The 17,531-nt window shown below is 37.5% G+C and overlaps 1 protein-coding gene across 3 annotated transcripts in view; it reads left to right on the forward strand.

Moving 5' to 3' along the window:
- ICA69 (islet cell autoantigen 1-like protein) overlaps window positions 1-17,531 on the forward strand; it is a 206,569-nt gene that overhangs the window by 28,878 nt on the left and 160,160 nt on the right. For all 3 annotated transcript variants that reach the window (XM_090372977.1, XM_090372975.1, XM_090372976.1), the window contains exon 2: window positions 6,945-7,024. In XM_090372977.1, the coding sequence (XP_090229103.1) occupies window positions 7,014-7,024 (11 nt within the window). In that variant the 5' untranslated portion in view covers window positions 6,945-7,013. The remainder of the gene's footprint in view (window positions 1-6,944; window positions 7,025-17,531) is intronic.

Raw genomic sequence — 17,531 nt, forward strand, 5'->3', positions numbered from 1 at the left:
ACATATATTTCATCATATTGTTTTCACATATATTTGATCATATATATTTGTTTATATTAGATCATATAGTTCAAGGCAGAATTTGAATTTCTTTCTCTTTTTTTTGCAACAGGAAAACATGATTTCTTCCCCCTCCCCAAGTGCAAAAAAAAGTTTACTATTTTGTTTCATTATTTATCCATTTTAATACAGTAAAACTTAGAATTTGGCCCCTTTATTAGCATTTTAGCATTAGCATTAGTAGAGGCATCTGATGCAAGAAAGCAAGCTTATGCAGCATCAGCCAAAAAAAAAAAAATAAATAAATAAAAAATAACCACTTCCACTTCACCCCTCTGTTCATTCGAAATACCTGTCCAGCTGAGCCTTAAACTTATTTAGGCTATCAACTTCCACGACAAGGGATGGAAGTCTGTTCCACCAACCAACCACCCGCTGGCTAAAGGCAAATTTCCGCACGTCTATCCTACATCTGTCTTTCCTGAATTTGAATTTATGCCCTCTCAGGTGATTATTCTGAGCAAGAGGAAGAATCCAATCAGCATTGAGCATGCTCAAACCATTCAAGGCTTTATAAACCTCTATCAGATCACCTTGCTGGTGCCTAGTCTTCAGACACTGTCATTTACAAAACTTAAGCCTTTCTTCATAAGAGCACCCCTTTGTTCCATTTACTAATCTTGTTGCCCTTCTCTGTACTCGTTCCAGCAGCAGCTCTACATCTTTCTTGAAATGAGGCCTCCAGGTCTGTATACAGTACACTAGGTGTGGCCTGACCATTGCCTTATAAAAGGGAATAATCACCTCCTTATCCCTGCTAGAAAAATTCCTATATATCATTGACAATACACCATGAGCTACTCTTGCAGCCCGTCTGCACTGCTCAGAGAACGTCATATCTGCCTGCACAACCACCTCCAGGTCCCTTTCATTCTCTACTACTAGATAGTATGAATCAGAGTTGTACTACTCAATTGAATTTTCATTCCTGTGATCACAACATACGGTCGAAAAGCGTTGTCAGCTTCAGGAAGGAAAATCGTTTTGAATATTTTCATTAGATTCGTTTAATTGCATTAATTTGATTTTTAATTGTTTTAAATTGATTTGATTTGTGTTAAATTGATTATTTAAATTATTTATATTTTACTCTAATGTACCGGTAAGTTGTCGATTTTTTAGTTTTTTCAGTTTTAATTTCTGGAGGGTATCATACGGAAGTGTTCTACGCACTATATTGAGGTAAACCCCTCTTATTATATTACTACTACTACCACTGTCAGTGTAGTACCACAGAGTTGATACGTTGCTCTGGGGTTGCGGTTTCCCTTATGTAGTACTTTACATTTGTCAATGTTAAACTTCATTTGCCACCTCTCAGCCCATCTGCTCAACCTTTCCAGATCCTGTTGCAGCAGCATAGTGTCAGTAGTGTCCTTGACAACCCTGCCAACCTTCGTATCGTCTGCAAACTTGGACATTAAGCTTGATATACCATCATCAATATCATTTATAAATACAGAAAATAATAATGGACCCAATACTGACCCCTGAGGGACTCCACTAATAACATTAGTCCACGATGAGCAGTGTCCATTGATTGCCACTCTCTGTCTTCTCCCCCTCAACCACCCCTTTATCCATAGCAGCAATTTGCCTCCAATGCCACACTGCTCCAATTTGTGCAGCAGTCTTCCATGTGCAACAGTATCAAAAGCCTTTCTAAGATCCAAGTATATAATATCAAAGTTATTCCCTGCATCCAGTTCTTTTTGTGACTCCATCATAGTATCCAATCAAATTGGTCAGGCAAGACTTCCCCTTGAAGGCCTACGAGCATATTTATAATTTTCTGACACGTGGTGCTTATGTAGGACATGACAAACTCTCAGTGGAGGGATTAACAGATATTAATGATTGGTTAGTTTATGTTCAAAAACAGTACACCTGGTTGACATAGGTTGCCAGTGTGCGATATTGAGTTGGTCTAAACACTGGAAAAATCAACATGGGAGTGTGTTATAGGTTGAACAACTGTGATGAGTATAATGAACCATTATATAGCAAAAAGATTGTGGCAGTAAATTAGAATGTCTTTTCATTGGAAATTTTACTTTCCAACTTTTGATCTTAGCTTGTGAGTTGGTTGCTCACTCAGTTGTAGAACACTTCTGGATTACTGGATGACTGTTTTTTATATCATCATGAGGGATACAACAAGAGAAAGCAATACTCCTGACCTGATTATCAGCAGCAACTTCATGCATTAAGAGTCTTTAGGTAAAGGAACCACTAGGTGGCAGTAATCATAATGTGCTGGATTTATTTAAAGATGCTGGCAAAGGGAAGGGATTTTGCCTTTGCTTGGAAGATTACAGTGGTCTTAAGTTGGCTATACATGCTCAAAGAATGCCACACAAACTGGTCAAGGATATGCATGAACAGGTAAGATGTAATGTGTGTTGTCATTAATGGTTTTCGTCATGGTTGAAATCTTCACACCTTGATTTTCACACTTTCAGTTAGATTTTATTGTTCTTCATTCAGTGTGTATGTTTCCCCACCTTAGTAATTATTTCAATACACATGCCTCTCTATATGGGGTTCAGTGGGTCTTGGGTCATTCCTGCCATTCCGAAGCTCTCTGTTGGTTTTGGACATTGTCAGCTATCAAAACTGGCATAAGTGTGTTAATTACAAAACAGATTTGATTATCTTTCTCAAACATACCTAGTTGGCTTTAGACAGTTTTTAGATTTTGTTTTCAATGTGATCATCCGCTGTTAACAAATAGAAATGTTGGTATTAAAAGGGGAAGTAATCATAGAAGCTGTGATTACTTTCCCTTTTAATACCAACTAAGATAATATTGTTCAAGGTTTGGATGTAAATGTTATATGAGACTAGTGGTAGAGAAAAAAAAAAAAATGCATGGAATGATTTTAAATTATCAGGAGATACAGAAGCCTAGCCGAGTGGGCAGGAGCGGGAGTGCAGTAGCACACGCTCGTGTGCAGTAGCACACGCTTCAAGCCCCTGACTGCTGAATACGGTCGATCTGCCAACCCGCACTGGACCAGCGTGGCAGATTATGGTCCATTTCCCTCAACATGAATTGTTGAGGAGGCTTCCATCCTGCAGTGGGTTGATAATGGCTGCAATTTACTTTTACTTTTTTTACTGTAAGTATAAAGTACTGAGCAATTAAGTTGCAGTATGCTAAACCAAATTAGAAGTCTTCGGTTGAGAACTCAAAGAAAACAGTGAGGAATTCTTTACTTATGTCAACACTAGAAGGAAAAGGATGAACCATGTTAGTCCACTGGATGTGAATGGCTTAACTATAAATGAGCCTGTACAGCAGTGTTTTCCGACCTCTTTTCAGATACACATCACTTTTATATTTGGGGTGAAACCACAGTCCACTTTTATATTTGAGGTAGAGACCACTGACCTTAAAAAGAAACTATTCATTCAGATTAATAAATATTTTTTAAAAACAATGATATGTATTCATACTTACTATATTTAGTATACATTTAATTGTTATTGGCATAACTGTATTTCCAATCACTGTTAATAGAACTGTTGACTTATGAAAAAAAAAAAACAATTTTATTTTCAAGTCCTACAGACATTGTTGGGGAAATACTGCTGTACAGGTTACTGACAAACTGAATAAATATATTCCATCTTATATTTCACACATGTAAAAGTTTTTAGGGATGAGAATACCAGAGTTATACCTGATTTCAACTGGGAGTTAAGGTACTGGGCTGATGGAATCTGTTCATATAGTGTACCTTAAAAGGAGCAGCAAAAAAAGGTAAGCAATCCATTAGTGATATTTATGAGAGCATCCTTGGATCTGGGAGAGGTTTCTAGAGACTGGAGATATGCAAAGGTCTCGCCTACTCAAAGTGGGATCGGAGGGACAAATTAAATAATTACAGCCCTATAAATATGACTTCTGTGCTAGGGAAAATAATGGATCACTGTGTTCCTTTATGACTATTATGAAGTAGTCACAAAGGAACTGGATGCAAAAAATAATTTTGACATCATATACTTAAATATCAGTAAGGTTTTGAATATTGTTCCATGTGACAGCTGCTGTACAGATTGAAGCTGTGTGGCATTAGGGGGTTAAATTACTGCTTATAGTGGTGGTTGAGTGGAAGGAGACAGAATGGTTATTAACAGTTACTCCCTTTGCTGATGATGGTATTAGTGGAGTCCCTCACAGTTTGGAATTTTATCTCTTACTGTTTTCGATATTTATTAATAATATTTAATCAAGTTTAATGGCAAAGTTTACTGATGATACAAAGGTGGGCAGTGTAGGCAATAACAGTAACTAGGATATGCTACTCCATCAAAGCCTACTTCAGTTAGGTAGATGTGCTGAAAAATTGGCAGTTGAGGTTTAACATTGATGAATGAAAGCAATACATTTGGATAATAGTAATCCCAGAATAACATACCAGTTGGGTGGTAGTATACTTGATGTAGTAGAGAATGAAGGAAAGCCAGAGACAATTGTGAAATCCAATGTGAAGTTCCGTTAACAATGCAGACAGTCTACTAGGACCCAAGAACTCTGTCAGAAGTATACAGAAATTTCTCCAGCAGAGACATAGGGTGGTTATCCTGTTGTACTACTAATTCTTCTAGTTCTACTAATTCATGATGGGGACAGAGAGACTTAGTATTTGATGACCAGCCTCCCTGTTGGAGAATACACCAATATAAGTAAAAAAGTCTTTGCTGTTTTTCTTTGCATCCTTTACCAAAGATTTCTTCTAATCTGCCTTCGCTTGCTTAACCTCCTTTGTGACTTGATTACATAGTTTATATCTACCATAGGCATCTGTGTTGTGTAATAATTTATATGCATACCGTGCATTTTTCTTCTCTACTACAAGTCTCATCAGTTCATCTGACATCTGTTTAGGCCTATACCTTGAAGAGCATTTCTTAGTTGGTATGAAAAGCCTAGTAGCTTTTATGATTAATTCCTTCAATTTCCAATTTAGAATTTGCTGTTGGTAACATCATCAGTCATTACAAGTCATTACACAATGTATATTTGGAGAGCAATAATCTTGGAATAAATACTATTTGAGTAGCACTAAATTCTAGTTAGAAAAAGAAATTTATGGAAAAAGACCTATGGGAATTTTACATCTGACATGAAGTTCTCTGAGCAGTGCAGACAGGTAATTGAACAGCAATTCTGGCAGTGGTTCTCAAACTGTGTGCCGCGGATATTTTAAATTTTCGAGGAAAAGATAGCGATACTCGACATCTGTCAGACATTGCGCGAACTACTAGCTCTAGGTAGTTCACAGTTTCAACATTACTTATTAAGTTGTATGGACCTAACTACATAATAAACGGAACTGTTAGGTATTTCTTCTGGCATAGGGGCGCCCTGGAAAAATTACTGAGACACTAAAGGTTCCGTGAACCAAGAAAGTTTGGGAACCTCTGGCTTATGGGATTCTGTCAGTGATACGCAAGAATTTTGCTAGCATGGGCGAAAATTTTTTTTCTTTTGGCTAGTTCTTGATAATTTTTTTTTTTTTTTTTTCACTTTCTTACATCATGTTACTAGGACTAATACTAAATAATTCCTTGCCTTTTATCCAAAGTACTGAAAGGTGCATTTCTTGCTCATTTACTCATGTCTTAGTGAGGGTTAATAGTTATGGCAGTGCATCGTATACAAGTAGATCACGGAATTCAGGGTATTCTTCTCAAGGTTATTTATCAGATTGCAAGCAAAGCAACATTTTTATAAAGAGGTTTTTTGAGGATTGCTTAGAGACAACAATGTGTGATGCATTACTCTTCAATATTTTTGTTTGGTGAGTTCCATCAGAAGTGCGATTGAACTCATTACAAGCTGCAACAGCGTTTGATTGTTTCGTGAAATATTATGATGCTGGGTGAGTGCATTGTCTTCTGATGGCAAGTATGACAAAGTGCATATGATCAGTCATCAAAGAAATTAAAATAACAGCAGTTCCCAAGAACTGTATTTGAATTAATCAAATATGAGAATCTGAAAGGACATAAATTTTAATTCAATGATTCAGTTAGATAATCCTGATTGATGAGTGCAATTTTGTGAGTAGCCCTGTCAGAATAGTGAAGCTGGTGATTTTTAGGATATAATCATATGGGCAAATGAAGTGGTGTTTAAATTAAATGATCATTTGAATTGTCACAGCTGTGTTTACTGGGACAGCAAGAATCCTCATTTCACTTCACAAAAAAGATGTCCTTCCAGGGATCATTGTGTTGGTGGGCTCTCCTCATGTAATAACTGCACCTTAGTCAATCTTGTTGTTATTGAATATCAGTGATATTATTATTGAGCAGAATTATTTTGAATTGTTAATGATAATTGCAGTTTCCAGATGAATTGATTCACAATACATTTCAGGATTTATGGATGATGATACAAAGCAAGCAGAAGTACAGCTGATGTGCATCACTGTTTGTAGGGTAGTTGAGAAATTATGCATCTCATGTAGGGTTGTTGAGAAATTATGCACCTCATTTTGAAAATGTCTGATCTAACCTTCTGTAATGCATGCCATTTCTATGTATCTAACGTATCTGAAACCTTTTTGGTTCTTATTTGCTGAAAACTTTCTGAGATATAGCATATTTGTGTTTTATGCATAATGTCGACTCTTTGTATTTCACTTATTGAAAAGAACTTGCATACCCATGATTAAAGAACATGTTGGGTTTGTAATTCAGAAGATTAATGTAGGGAAGTATTTTAGTTTTAATGCATGGGTTAAAAAATTTGTGATGTGAAGAGTGAAGGTAATATGATAACTAGTTTAGAATTAAGCATCATTGATTTCATTTGAAATTATAATTTTTCCCCCCCTCATATGTATATACACCTCTTAAATCTCTTTCAGGTATATGTTTAAAGAATGTACCAGGTTTTGGATAGTATAAATAGTTGAAACTTGGCAATCATTAAGGCAATGACTGACTAGTAAGTGCTTCCCACATATTTTGCCTTCTTTGGTAGCATTTTGTGTTTAATGCTTATGTAAAATTGCACGCTTTAAACTGGTTAGTGCATATACAGCAAACTCTCTTTTTTTTTTAACACAATTTATACTTAAGATTCTAATGGGCTAAGAAAACCTCTAGAACTCAAGAAATTTGAAAATTATTAAAATTTCAGGGGAAATCTCAGTTATGTATCTATTGTCAGTTATTGCCATTGTAATGGCCAGAGGTCTTTATAGCCTCTTGGTTATTTTTTCAAATATTCAAGAGGCACATTTTGAATAATATAAACACTGAAAAAGAAATGAGGGAGAAATTGAACTTTTTAATTAAAAATGGTAGATAAGGTTCTTTTTTTGTCCAAGGTATTTCGTACTTTGGTTATGAAACTAGTTTTAACTTGGTCCTAGAATAATGTTTCGAAAGCAGCTTCTCTGTAAATTAATAGTTTTTGGTAGATGGATGAAAGAAGATGGCATGGTCCCTTTATAATGTTGTTGAAAGACCATATCAAACATGAAGTAATGGAAGACTTGTTCTAAAGTGTTAAAGGGGCACATAGCCAATATGAGAAAAGTTTGTAAGAAGAAAAATGAGATAATTTACTAGAATACTGAAAAACAAGCACAACGAAAGTGCAGAGCTGATGAAATTAGCCTCTTACAATCACAGTAAAAAGATGGAAGTAGAAGAAGCAATTGGTGTAGAAGAAAAGAAACTGCAATCATATACTTTATTTGTAATTTTGATGAATGGAAATACATGGAAAGGTTAATGAATTAATGTACAATTAGAGAGGGAATGAGTACTTACCATTGCTTGAAGACGTACTTCTGGTATGCACAACCCTAAAAAAATTCCTTGTGTGAACGTAGATGCAAAATATCTATTCAGTTTGTCAGAAGGTAGATATAGCATTCACATAATAAACTTATTCATTTGTAGAAGTTATAACATGGATACTTGGAGGGCTAGGTTGTAAGAGTGATGTAATATCTGTTAATTCATTTAAAATGTTAGTGTTAGTAGTGGCAGATGATGTGAGGATGCAAGCTTATACAGGATTAAAAAAAACATATACACTTTCTGTATCACCTGTCTATTTGCTGTAATGATGCAAGTGGTTCTTTGTTAAATTTATTCAAACTACCCACTTCCCAAACACGAGATAGTGGTTTGTTCCAATAATCAACTACCTGCTAGCTGAAAATAAATTTTCTGCATATCTGGCCTGCAGATGCCCTTCCTCTGTTTAAATATGTATCCCCCCTTAGTGTGTTGTCTTAGAATAAGAATGCCATCAGCATTTAGCATGCTCAATCCATTTAACAGTCTTAAGCACCTCAAACAAATCTCCCTGCAAGTGTCTAGTTTGCAGTTAATGCAATTAGCAGAATTGAAGTCTTGACAAGATTATCTTTTCGTTCCTTCCTCTCATTAATCTCATTGCTCTTCCCTGTACCCATTACATTTAAATCACATTCTTCCTAAAATGAGGCTTTCAGACCTCTATGCAGTACTCAAGACGTTGCCTAATACAATGGAATAATCACCTCTTTATGCATGCTGACAGAATTTCTATATATCACTGACAAAACCCATAAGTTATTCTAGCAGTCCATATCACTCAGCTAAAAGAACTTCATGTCTTCAAGAACTTCAAGATTGTGCAAGGCTCAAGGGGTAGAATTTTTTTCAGCCTGGTCTGTACTTGTTAACAGGAGAGACTGCTTCTACAGGGATGGGATACACTTAAATAGAAAGGGTGCAAGAACGTTTGCTGATGCTATCGAGGCAGTGTTAGGTGGGTCGGAAAACTGCTAGATTGGGGGGGATACAAGGACTAATAGATTAACAGTAGCCACTGGCAGAGGTGAAAGTGATTCTTGCACTGCTTCTATTGGAATGAGCCGCAGCCTGGAAAATAAGATGCAGGATATTTCAGAGACTGCTGGGAATCATTGGGGTACAAATAAACAGATAGGTTGTGTTAGGGTAGCTAAGAAAAAGAACAGGTGCATGTATACTTGTGTGTACACCAATGCTAGGAGTTTAGTAAATAAATTTGATCAATTTGAGGTATTGCTCAGAACATCAAATGCAGATATTGTGGGGATTTCAGAGACGTGATGTCACACAGATATAAGGAATGCAGAACTGGAATTTGTGGAGTACAATGTCTACAGAAAGGATAGACAGGATAGGAAGGGAGGAGGGGTTATGCTATTAGTTAAGAAATACATAATATCCAAGGAAGTGAAGCCAGTCGACATTGCTGGACAGTGCAGTGTCGAGTCAGTTTGGTGTGACATAAGCATTGGGAGAACAAAATTGAGAGTAGGAGTGTGCTATAGGCCTAATAACTCTGATGAGTATAATAAGAAACTGTACGGGGAAATAGAGTGGGCCAGTAAATCAGAGAGTCTTATAATGGCGGATTTTAATTTCCCAGATATTGACTGGAATTTGTGGGTTGGTCACTCACACACTAGCAAGGCTTTTGTGGATTTATTGGATGATTGTTTTTAAATCAGCATGTTCGGATGTTCGGGAGGCAACTAGAGGGAGTAATACTCTTGATTTGATTATCAGTAGTGATTCTTCATGCATTAAGAATCTGCAGGTAAATGAACCACTAGGTGCAGTGATCACAGTGTGCTGAAGTGGGATTTACTCAAAGAGGTAACTACCATTAGGGGTAAAGGGAAGGGTAATTGCTTTTGTAAAGGCGACTACGATGGACTGAGACAGTATTTAAATTCTATACAGTGGGACCAACTGATGATGTTACCAACAGCAAATTCAAAATGGGAAGCATTCAAAGAACTTATCTTGGAAGCTACTAGGCTTTACATACCAACTAAGAAATATTGTTCAAGGTTCAGGCCTAAGTGAATGTCAGATGAACTAATGAGACATATGGCAGAGAAGAAAAATGCATGGGATACATACAAATTAACACGTGACACAGAAGCCTATGATAGATACAAGTTGATCTGTAACCAAGTTACAAAGGACGTTAAGCAGGAGAAGGCAGATTACGAGAAATCTTTGGCAAGGGATGCAAAGAAAAACAGCAAAGAGTTCTTTACTTATGTAAACTCTAGAATGAAGGGGATGAATCAGATTGTTCCACTTGATATCGATGGGTCAACTGTTGATAATCCTGCTCAGGTAGCTAACAAACTGAATGAATATTTTGCATCAACATTCAAACATGAGGAGTTATTCAGCGAGGGGAATGCCAGAGGAGTATTCAACTCTGGCAGTAAGCTAAAGAATCTTGTAAATAACTGAGAGTAAAGTGGAAGAGAAATTGTTGAAGATAAATACAAGAAAGGCACCTGGGGTGGATGGGATCTATCCAGTTATATTAAAGGAGGCAGCAAAGGAAATAAGCAAACCCTTAGCCATAATTATGAGAGCTTCCTTGGACTCAGGGGAAGTACCTATGGACTGGAGATCTGCAAATGTGACCCCAATTCACAAAGGAAGATCAAAGGGCGACACAAGTAATTATAGACCTGTTAGTTTAACTTCTGTTCCTGGAAAATTAATGGAGGCACTGGTTAAAGAAGCACTGCAGGATCATCTAGACAAGACTTCAGTTATAGCTCGGACACAGCATGGTTTTGTTAAGGGAAGTCTTGCCTGACCAATTTGATTGGATACTATGATGCAGTCACAAAAGAACTGGATGCAGGGAATAACTTTGATATTATATACTTAGATCTTAGAAAGGCTTTTGATACTGTTGCACATGGAAGACTGCTGCACAAATTGGAGCAGTGTGGCATTGGAGGCAAATTGCTGCTATGGATAAAGGGGTGGTTGAAGGGGAGAAGACAGAGAGTGATAATCAATGGACACTGCTCATCGTGGACTAATGTTATTAGTGGAGTTCCTCAGGGTTCAGTATTGGGTCCATTATTGTTTTCTGTATTTATATATGATATTGATGATGGTATATCCAGCTTAATGTCCAGTTTGCATTCGATACGAAGGTTGGCAGGGTTGTCAAGGACACTACTGACACTATGCTACTGCAACAGGATCTGGAAAGGTTGAGCAGATGGGCTGAGAGGTGGCAAATGAAGTTTAACATTGACAAATGTAAAGTACTACATATGGGAAACAGCAACCCCAGAGCAACGTATCAACTCTGTGGTACTACACTGACAGTTGTAGAGAATGAAAGGGACCTGGGGGTGGTTGTGCAGGCAGATATGAAGTTTTCTGACAGTGCAAACAGGCTGCAAGAGTAGCTCATGGTGTATTGTCGATGATATATAGGAATTTTTCTAGCATGGATAAGGAGGTGATTATTCCCTTGTATAAGGCAATGGTCAGGCCACACCTAGAGTACTGTATACAGGTCTGGAGGCCTCATTTCAAGAAGGATGTAGAGATGCTGGAACGAGTACAGAGAAGGGCAACAAGATTAGTGAATGGAACAAAGGGGTGCTCTTATGAAGAAAGGCTTAAGTTTTGCAAATTACAGTGTCTGGGGAGACTAGGCACCAGCGAGGTGATCTGATAGAGGTGTATAAAGCCTTGAATGGTTTGAGCATGCTCATGCTGATGGGATTCTTCCTCTTGCTCAGAATAATCACCTGAGAGGGCATAAATTCAAATTGAGAAAAGACAGATGTAGGATAGAAGTGGGGAAATTTGCCTTTAGCCAACGGGTGGTTGGTTGGTGGAATAGACTTCCATCCCTTGTCGTGGAAGTTGATAGCCTAAATAAGTTTCAGGCTCAGCTGGACAGGTATTTGAAACGAACAGAGGGGTGAAGTGGAAGTGGTTGTTTTTTATTTATTTATTTATTATTATTTTATTTATTTTATTTTTTTTTGGCTGATGCTGCATAAGCTTGCTTTCTTGCATCAAATGCCTCTACTAATGCTAATGTCTGAGTGCTCCATTACTCCAAGGACTTTTTTTATTCTCTACTCTAGACCCATTTTTCTTTTCAATATTTATTAACAGTATGAATGAAGACATATCAGGCTTGATGTCTGAGTTTGCAGATGACACAAAGGTTGATAGTGTGTTTAATGACAGTTATTAGGGGATTCTACTTCAAGATCTAGAAAAATTAGGTAGACAGGCTAAGAAGTTGCAGTGGAAGTTTAACATTGATAAATCTGAAGTATTGTAATCACAGAATAACATATCAACTGTGTGAAAACAGTATGTTATTCTGGGACACATACTGTGGGCAGTAATCTGGTCATATTCTGGGATTACTGCTACCCATATGCAGTGCTTGCATTTACTGTTCTCACATTACTTCTTTAATCAGTGATTTTTTTTTTTTTTTTTTCCCAGAACAGAGGTCAAACGTACAGGTCTGTAATTATTCATTCCACCCTTTAATCCCCCATTAGCATTAACAAAGGCACATGATGCAAGGAAGCAAGCTTATATAGCATCAGCCAAAAAAAAGAAAAAAGAAAACAAAACCCTTATTTCACCCATCCACTTGCTCCAAATGTTTGTCAACTTCTGCCTTTAATCTATTTAAGCTATCAACTTCTACAACGACAGATGGGAGTTAGTTCCAGCAATCAACCACCCACTGGCTAAAGGCAAACTTCCGCACATCTATCCTACAACCATCTTTCCTCAATTTGAATTTATGCCCTCTCAGGCAATTATTCTGAGCAAAAGGAAGAATCTCATCCGCATTGAGCATGCTCAAACCATTCAAGGCTTTATACGCCTCAATCAGATCACCTCGCAGGTGCCTAATCTCCAGACACTGTAATTTACAAAATTTAAGCCTTTCTTTGTAAGAGCAACCCTTTGTTCCATTCACTAATCTTGTTGCCCTTCTCTGTACTCGTTCCAACAGCTCTACATCCTTCTTAAAATGAGGCCTCCAGACCTGTATACAGTACTCAAGGTGTGGCCTGACCATTGCCTTATACAAGGGGATAATCACTGCCTTATCCCTGCTAGAAAAATTCCTATATATCATTGACAAGACACCATGAGCTACTCTTGCAGACCATCTGCACTGCTCAGAAAACTTCATATCTGCTTGCACAATTACCCCCAGGTCCTTTTCATTCTCTACCACTGTCAGTGTGGTACCACAGAGTTGATATGTTATTCTGGGATTACTGCTTCCCATAGGTAGTACTTTACATTTGTCAATGTTGAACTTCATTTGCCACCTCTCAGCCCATGTGCTTAACTTTTCTAGATCCTGTTGCAGCATTGTACTGTCATTAGTGTCATTAACAACCGTGCCAACCTTTGTGTCGTCTGCAAACTTGGACATTAAGCCTGATATACCATCATCAGTATCATTTATAAATACAGAAAACAACACTGGACCCAACACTGAACCCTGAGGGACTCCACTAATAACATTAGTCCATGAAGAGCAGTGTCCATTGATTACCACTCTGTCTTCCACTCAACCATCCCTTTATCCATAGCAGCAATTTGCCTCCAGTGCCACACTGCTCCAATTTGTGCAGCAGTCTTCCATGTGCAACAGTATCAAAGGCTTTTCTAAGATCCAAATATATGATATCAAAGTTATTCCCTGAATCCAGTTCCTTTGTGACTACATCATAGTATCCAATCAAATTAGTCAGACAAGACTTCCCCGTAACAAACCCATGCTGTGTCCGAGCTATAACTGAGTCTTGTCTAGATGATCCTGCTATGCTTCTTTAACCAGGGTCTCCATTAATTTCCCTGGAACAGAAGTTAAACTAACAAGTTTGTAATTACCTGTGTCTCCCTTGATCCTCCTTTGTGGATTGGGGTCACATTTGCACATCTCTAGTCCATAGGTACCTCCCCTGAGTCCAGGGAAGCTGTCATAATTATGGCTAAGGGTTTGCTTACTTCCTATGCTGCCTACTTTAATATAACTGGATAGATTCCATCCACCCCCAGGTGCCTTCCTTGTGTTTATTTTCAACAATTTCTCATCCACTTTACTCTCAGTTATTACAAGATTATCTAGCTTACTGCCAGAGTTGAATACACCTCTGGCATTCCCCTCCCTGAATAACTCCTCATGTGTGAATATCAATGCAAAATATTCATTTAGTTGTTAGCTACCTGAGCAGGATCATCAACAGATGAACCATCGATATCAAGTGGACCAATCTGATTCATCCCCTTCCTTCTAGAGTTTACATAAATAAAGAACTCTTTGCTGCTTTTCTTTGCATCCTTTGTCAAAGATTTCTTGTAATATTCCTTCACCTGCCTAACCTCCTTTGTGACTTGGTTACAGACCAGCTTATATCTATCATAGGCTTCTGTGTCACATGTTAATTTATATGTATCCCATGCATTTTTCTTCTCTGTCACATGTTTAATTGGCGTCTCAGTAGCTAGGTGGGCAGGAGCAGCAGTGTGTAGTACACACTTCTTGATTAGACCGGGGTTCGAGCCCGTGACCACCAAATACGGAGGAGGTGGAAAGGTCAGGGAATGACTATTGCATATCCCCAGAGCAATATGGCCTTGGTTGCTAATGCCCCTAAAAACCAAATAACAACAACATGTCTAATTAGTTCATCTGACATCTTTTTAGGCCTAAATATTGAACAATATTTCTTTGAATTTGCTGTAGGTAATATCATCAGTTGGTTCCACCGTATAGAATTTAAATACTGTCTCAGACCACCATAATCACCTTTACGAAAGAAAAAACCCTTCCCTTTACCCTCGATGGTAGTTACCTCTTTGAGTAAATCACACTTCAACACACTATGATCACTGCCACCTAATGGTTCCTTTATCTGCAGATTCTTGATGCATGAAGAATCACTACTGATAATCAGATCAAGAGTATTACTCCCACTAGTTGCCTCCCGAACATGCTGCTGTAGAAAACAATCATCCAATAAATCCACAAAAGCCTTGCTAGTGTGTGAGTGACCAACCCACAAATTCCAGTTGATATCTGGGAAATTAAAATTCCCCATTATAAGACACTCTAATTTACTGGCCCACTCTATTTCTCTGCACAATTTCTCATTATACTCAACACATTCATTAGGCTTATAACACACACCTACTCTCATTTTACCTTTACCAGTGCTTATGTCACACCAAATAGACTCAACATTGCATTGTCCACCCACATCAACTGGATGCACTTCCTTAGATTTTATGTGTTTCTTAACTAACAGCATAACCCCTCCTCCCTTCCTGTCCTGTCTATTCTTTCTGTACACATTGTACTCTCCAAATTCCAGTTCTGCACTGCTTATGTCTGTGTGACACCATGTCTCTGATATCCCAACAATATCTGCCTTCGAAGTCTTGACTAGCACTTCAAGCTCATCGAATTTATTAACTATACTCCTAGCATTGGTGTACATGCAAATATACATGCACCTGTTTCTACTCTTAGTTTCCCTAACACAGCCTGTGTATTTACTTGTTCCACTAGCCGAGTGGGTAAAGTACCTACCCGGCAACCCAAAGGTCGCGGGTTCGATTCCCGCCTCGGGCTTGGATCAAAGTACTGCAAAAACCTTGGGAGGTGCAATATGGCCACAGAAGCCGATGCGCCAACAACTACCAAATCAAAAAAAAAAAAAAACTTGTTCCACTACGACTCCCAGCAGTCCTTGAGGTGCTTTAATTTAATTGCCCGTTATTTTCTAAAATTGGAACTTAAGTAGCATGTTTTAGGGGAGTGGGGGTAGGGCGTGCCGATCAGGGAGGTACTTATATGTTTATAATCTCTTACAATCAGAACATTTTCTTATTTTTAGTTTATTTTTCATCCTTTTGAGTTTGTGAACACATCACATCAGTGGAATTTTTGAAATCAGAAAAAGGAAAACCGAAATTGTGCTTTAGTGGACATTTGTTTTATAAAGACAGGCAAAATGAAACAAAAATTCATTGGAAGTGTTAAACTCCGAAAAATCAAATGTGCCGCTCGAGTTACTATGGTAGATAACACCATCGTTAAAACATGGAAGGAGCACAATCATTGTGGAGACGCAGCAGGAGTTGAGCTAGCAAAACTTCTTGATACCATTCGAACTTATGCCGAAACAGTAAATAATATGCCTCATAGTATTATTTCAAATGTTTCGAGAACCTGTAGCCAAGCAGCAGCCCCAAAGCTTCCAAGTGTAGATACAATGAAACGAACGATCCGAAATATAAGAAATTGAAATTTTGATGGTCCAGTTCTTCAAACGCATCGTAGAGACAGTTTTTGCAGAAGAATATAAAACATCATGCAATGGAGAATTGTTTCTTCAATTTGATTCTGGACCCCGGGACAATCGTATGTTAATTTTCAGTACGAAAAGAAATTTACAGTTGTTAGTGCGAAGTGAACACTGTTTTGCCGATGAGACTTTCAAAACTGTTCCCTTACTTTTTTATCAGCTGTATACGATGCATGGGTTCAAGGACAAAATATCACTTTCATTAGTTTATGCATTATTGCCTAACAAGTCTGAGGAAACGTATGTATCTCTACTACAGCAGCTGAAAGTATTGGAACCGGCTATATCCGCAATCAATAACTATAGATTTTGAGATGGCGATGATGAATGCTTGCAGAAGAGTTTTTCCTGATGCTTCACAACTTGGTTGTTTTTTCCACTTTTCACAATGTATTTTTTGTTCCATTCAGAATAATGGATTGAAACAACGTTATGAAGCTGATGCTAATTTTGCTTTAAATATGTGAATTTTGGCAGCAATTGCATTTGTGCCCACTCCTATTGTGACGGTCGTTTTTGAACATTTGTGTGAAAATGGTGTTTTTCCTCCAGAATCGCAAGAAGTTGTCGATTATTTTGAGGATACATGGGCTGTTGAAGGGTGGCATAAAAGATTTGAGGAACAAGTCGCTGTTTATCATCCCAACATTTGGAAATTTATCGATTGCATTAAAAAAGAACAAAGTATTAATGAAATGAGCATTGAACAATATTTAAGTGGAAGTGATCCGGGAAACAAAAAAAAGAAGTATCGCGATTGTGATGAACGAATTAAAAGGCTTGTTAGTGCATTCGATGAACGGGGTGATATTGTTGATTATCTAAGAGGTATAGCGCATAATATTTCTTATTAATAATGTACATACTGCGTTGTAAATATTACAGTTTCTTAGTAATTAATTATCCCAACGTGACTGATTCTGAAGATTGCATAAACATTCATTTTGAATTTTTGCAGTGTACTATGACACACCTAATGTTATAATTAGTTTAGTTTAAAATTAACCAATTGTTATATTGATTAAATAATGGATTTTTTACTATTTTTGTGATACACGTAACTATTAAAATACATAATCTACCTATTAAATTACATATTTCCATACATGTGTTTTTTATTTCTGTACTATTCCCTCATAGTTCATAGAATTCCAAAAATATGCTAATCATAGCTTAAGGCAGAAACTTAAATAAAAAATAACTTTTTATGATTTGACCAAACACATCTCATTGCTTCTAGATGGTAAAATATGCTAG

Source organism: Mastigoproctus giganteus, chromosome 4, assembly GCF_048544385.1.
Source record: "Mastigoproctus giganteus isolate SK-2022 chromosome 4, ASM4854438v1, whole genome shotgun sequence".
NCBI lineage: Eukaryota > Metazoa > Arthropoda > Arachnida > Uropygi > Thelyphonidae > Mastigoproctus > Mastigoproctus giganteus.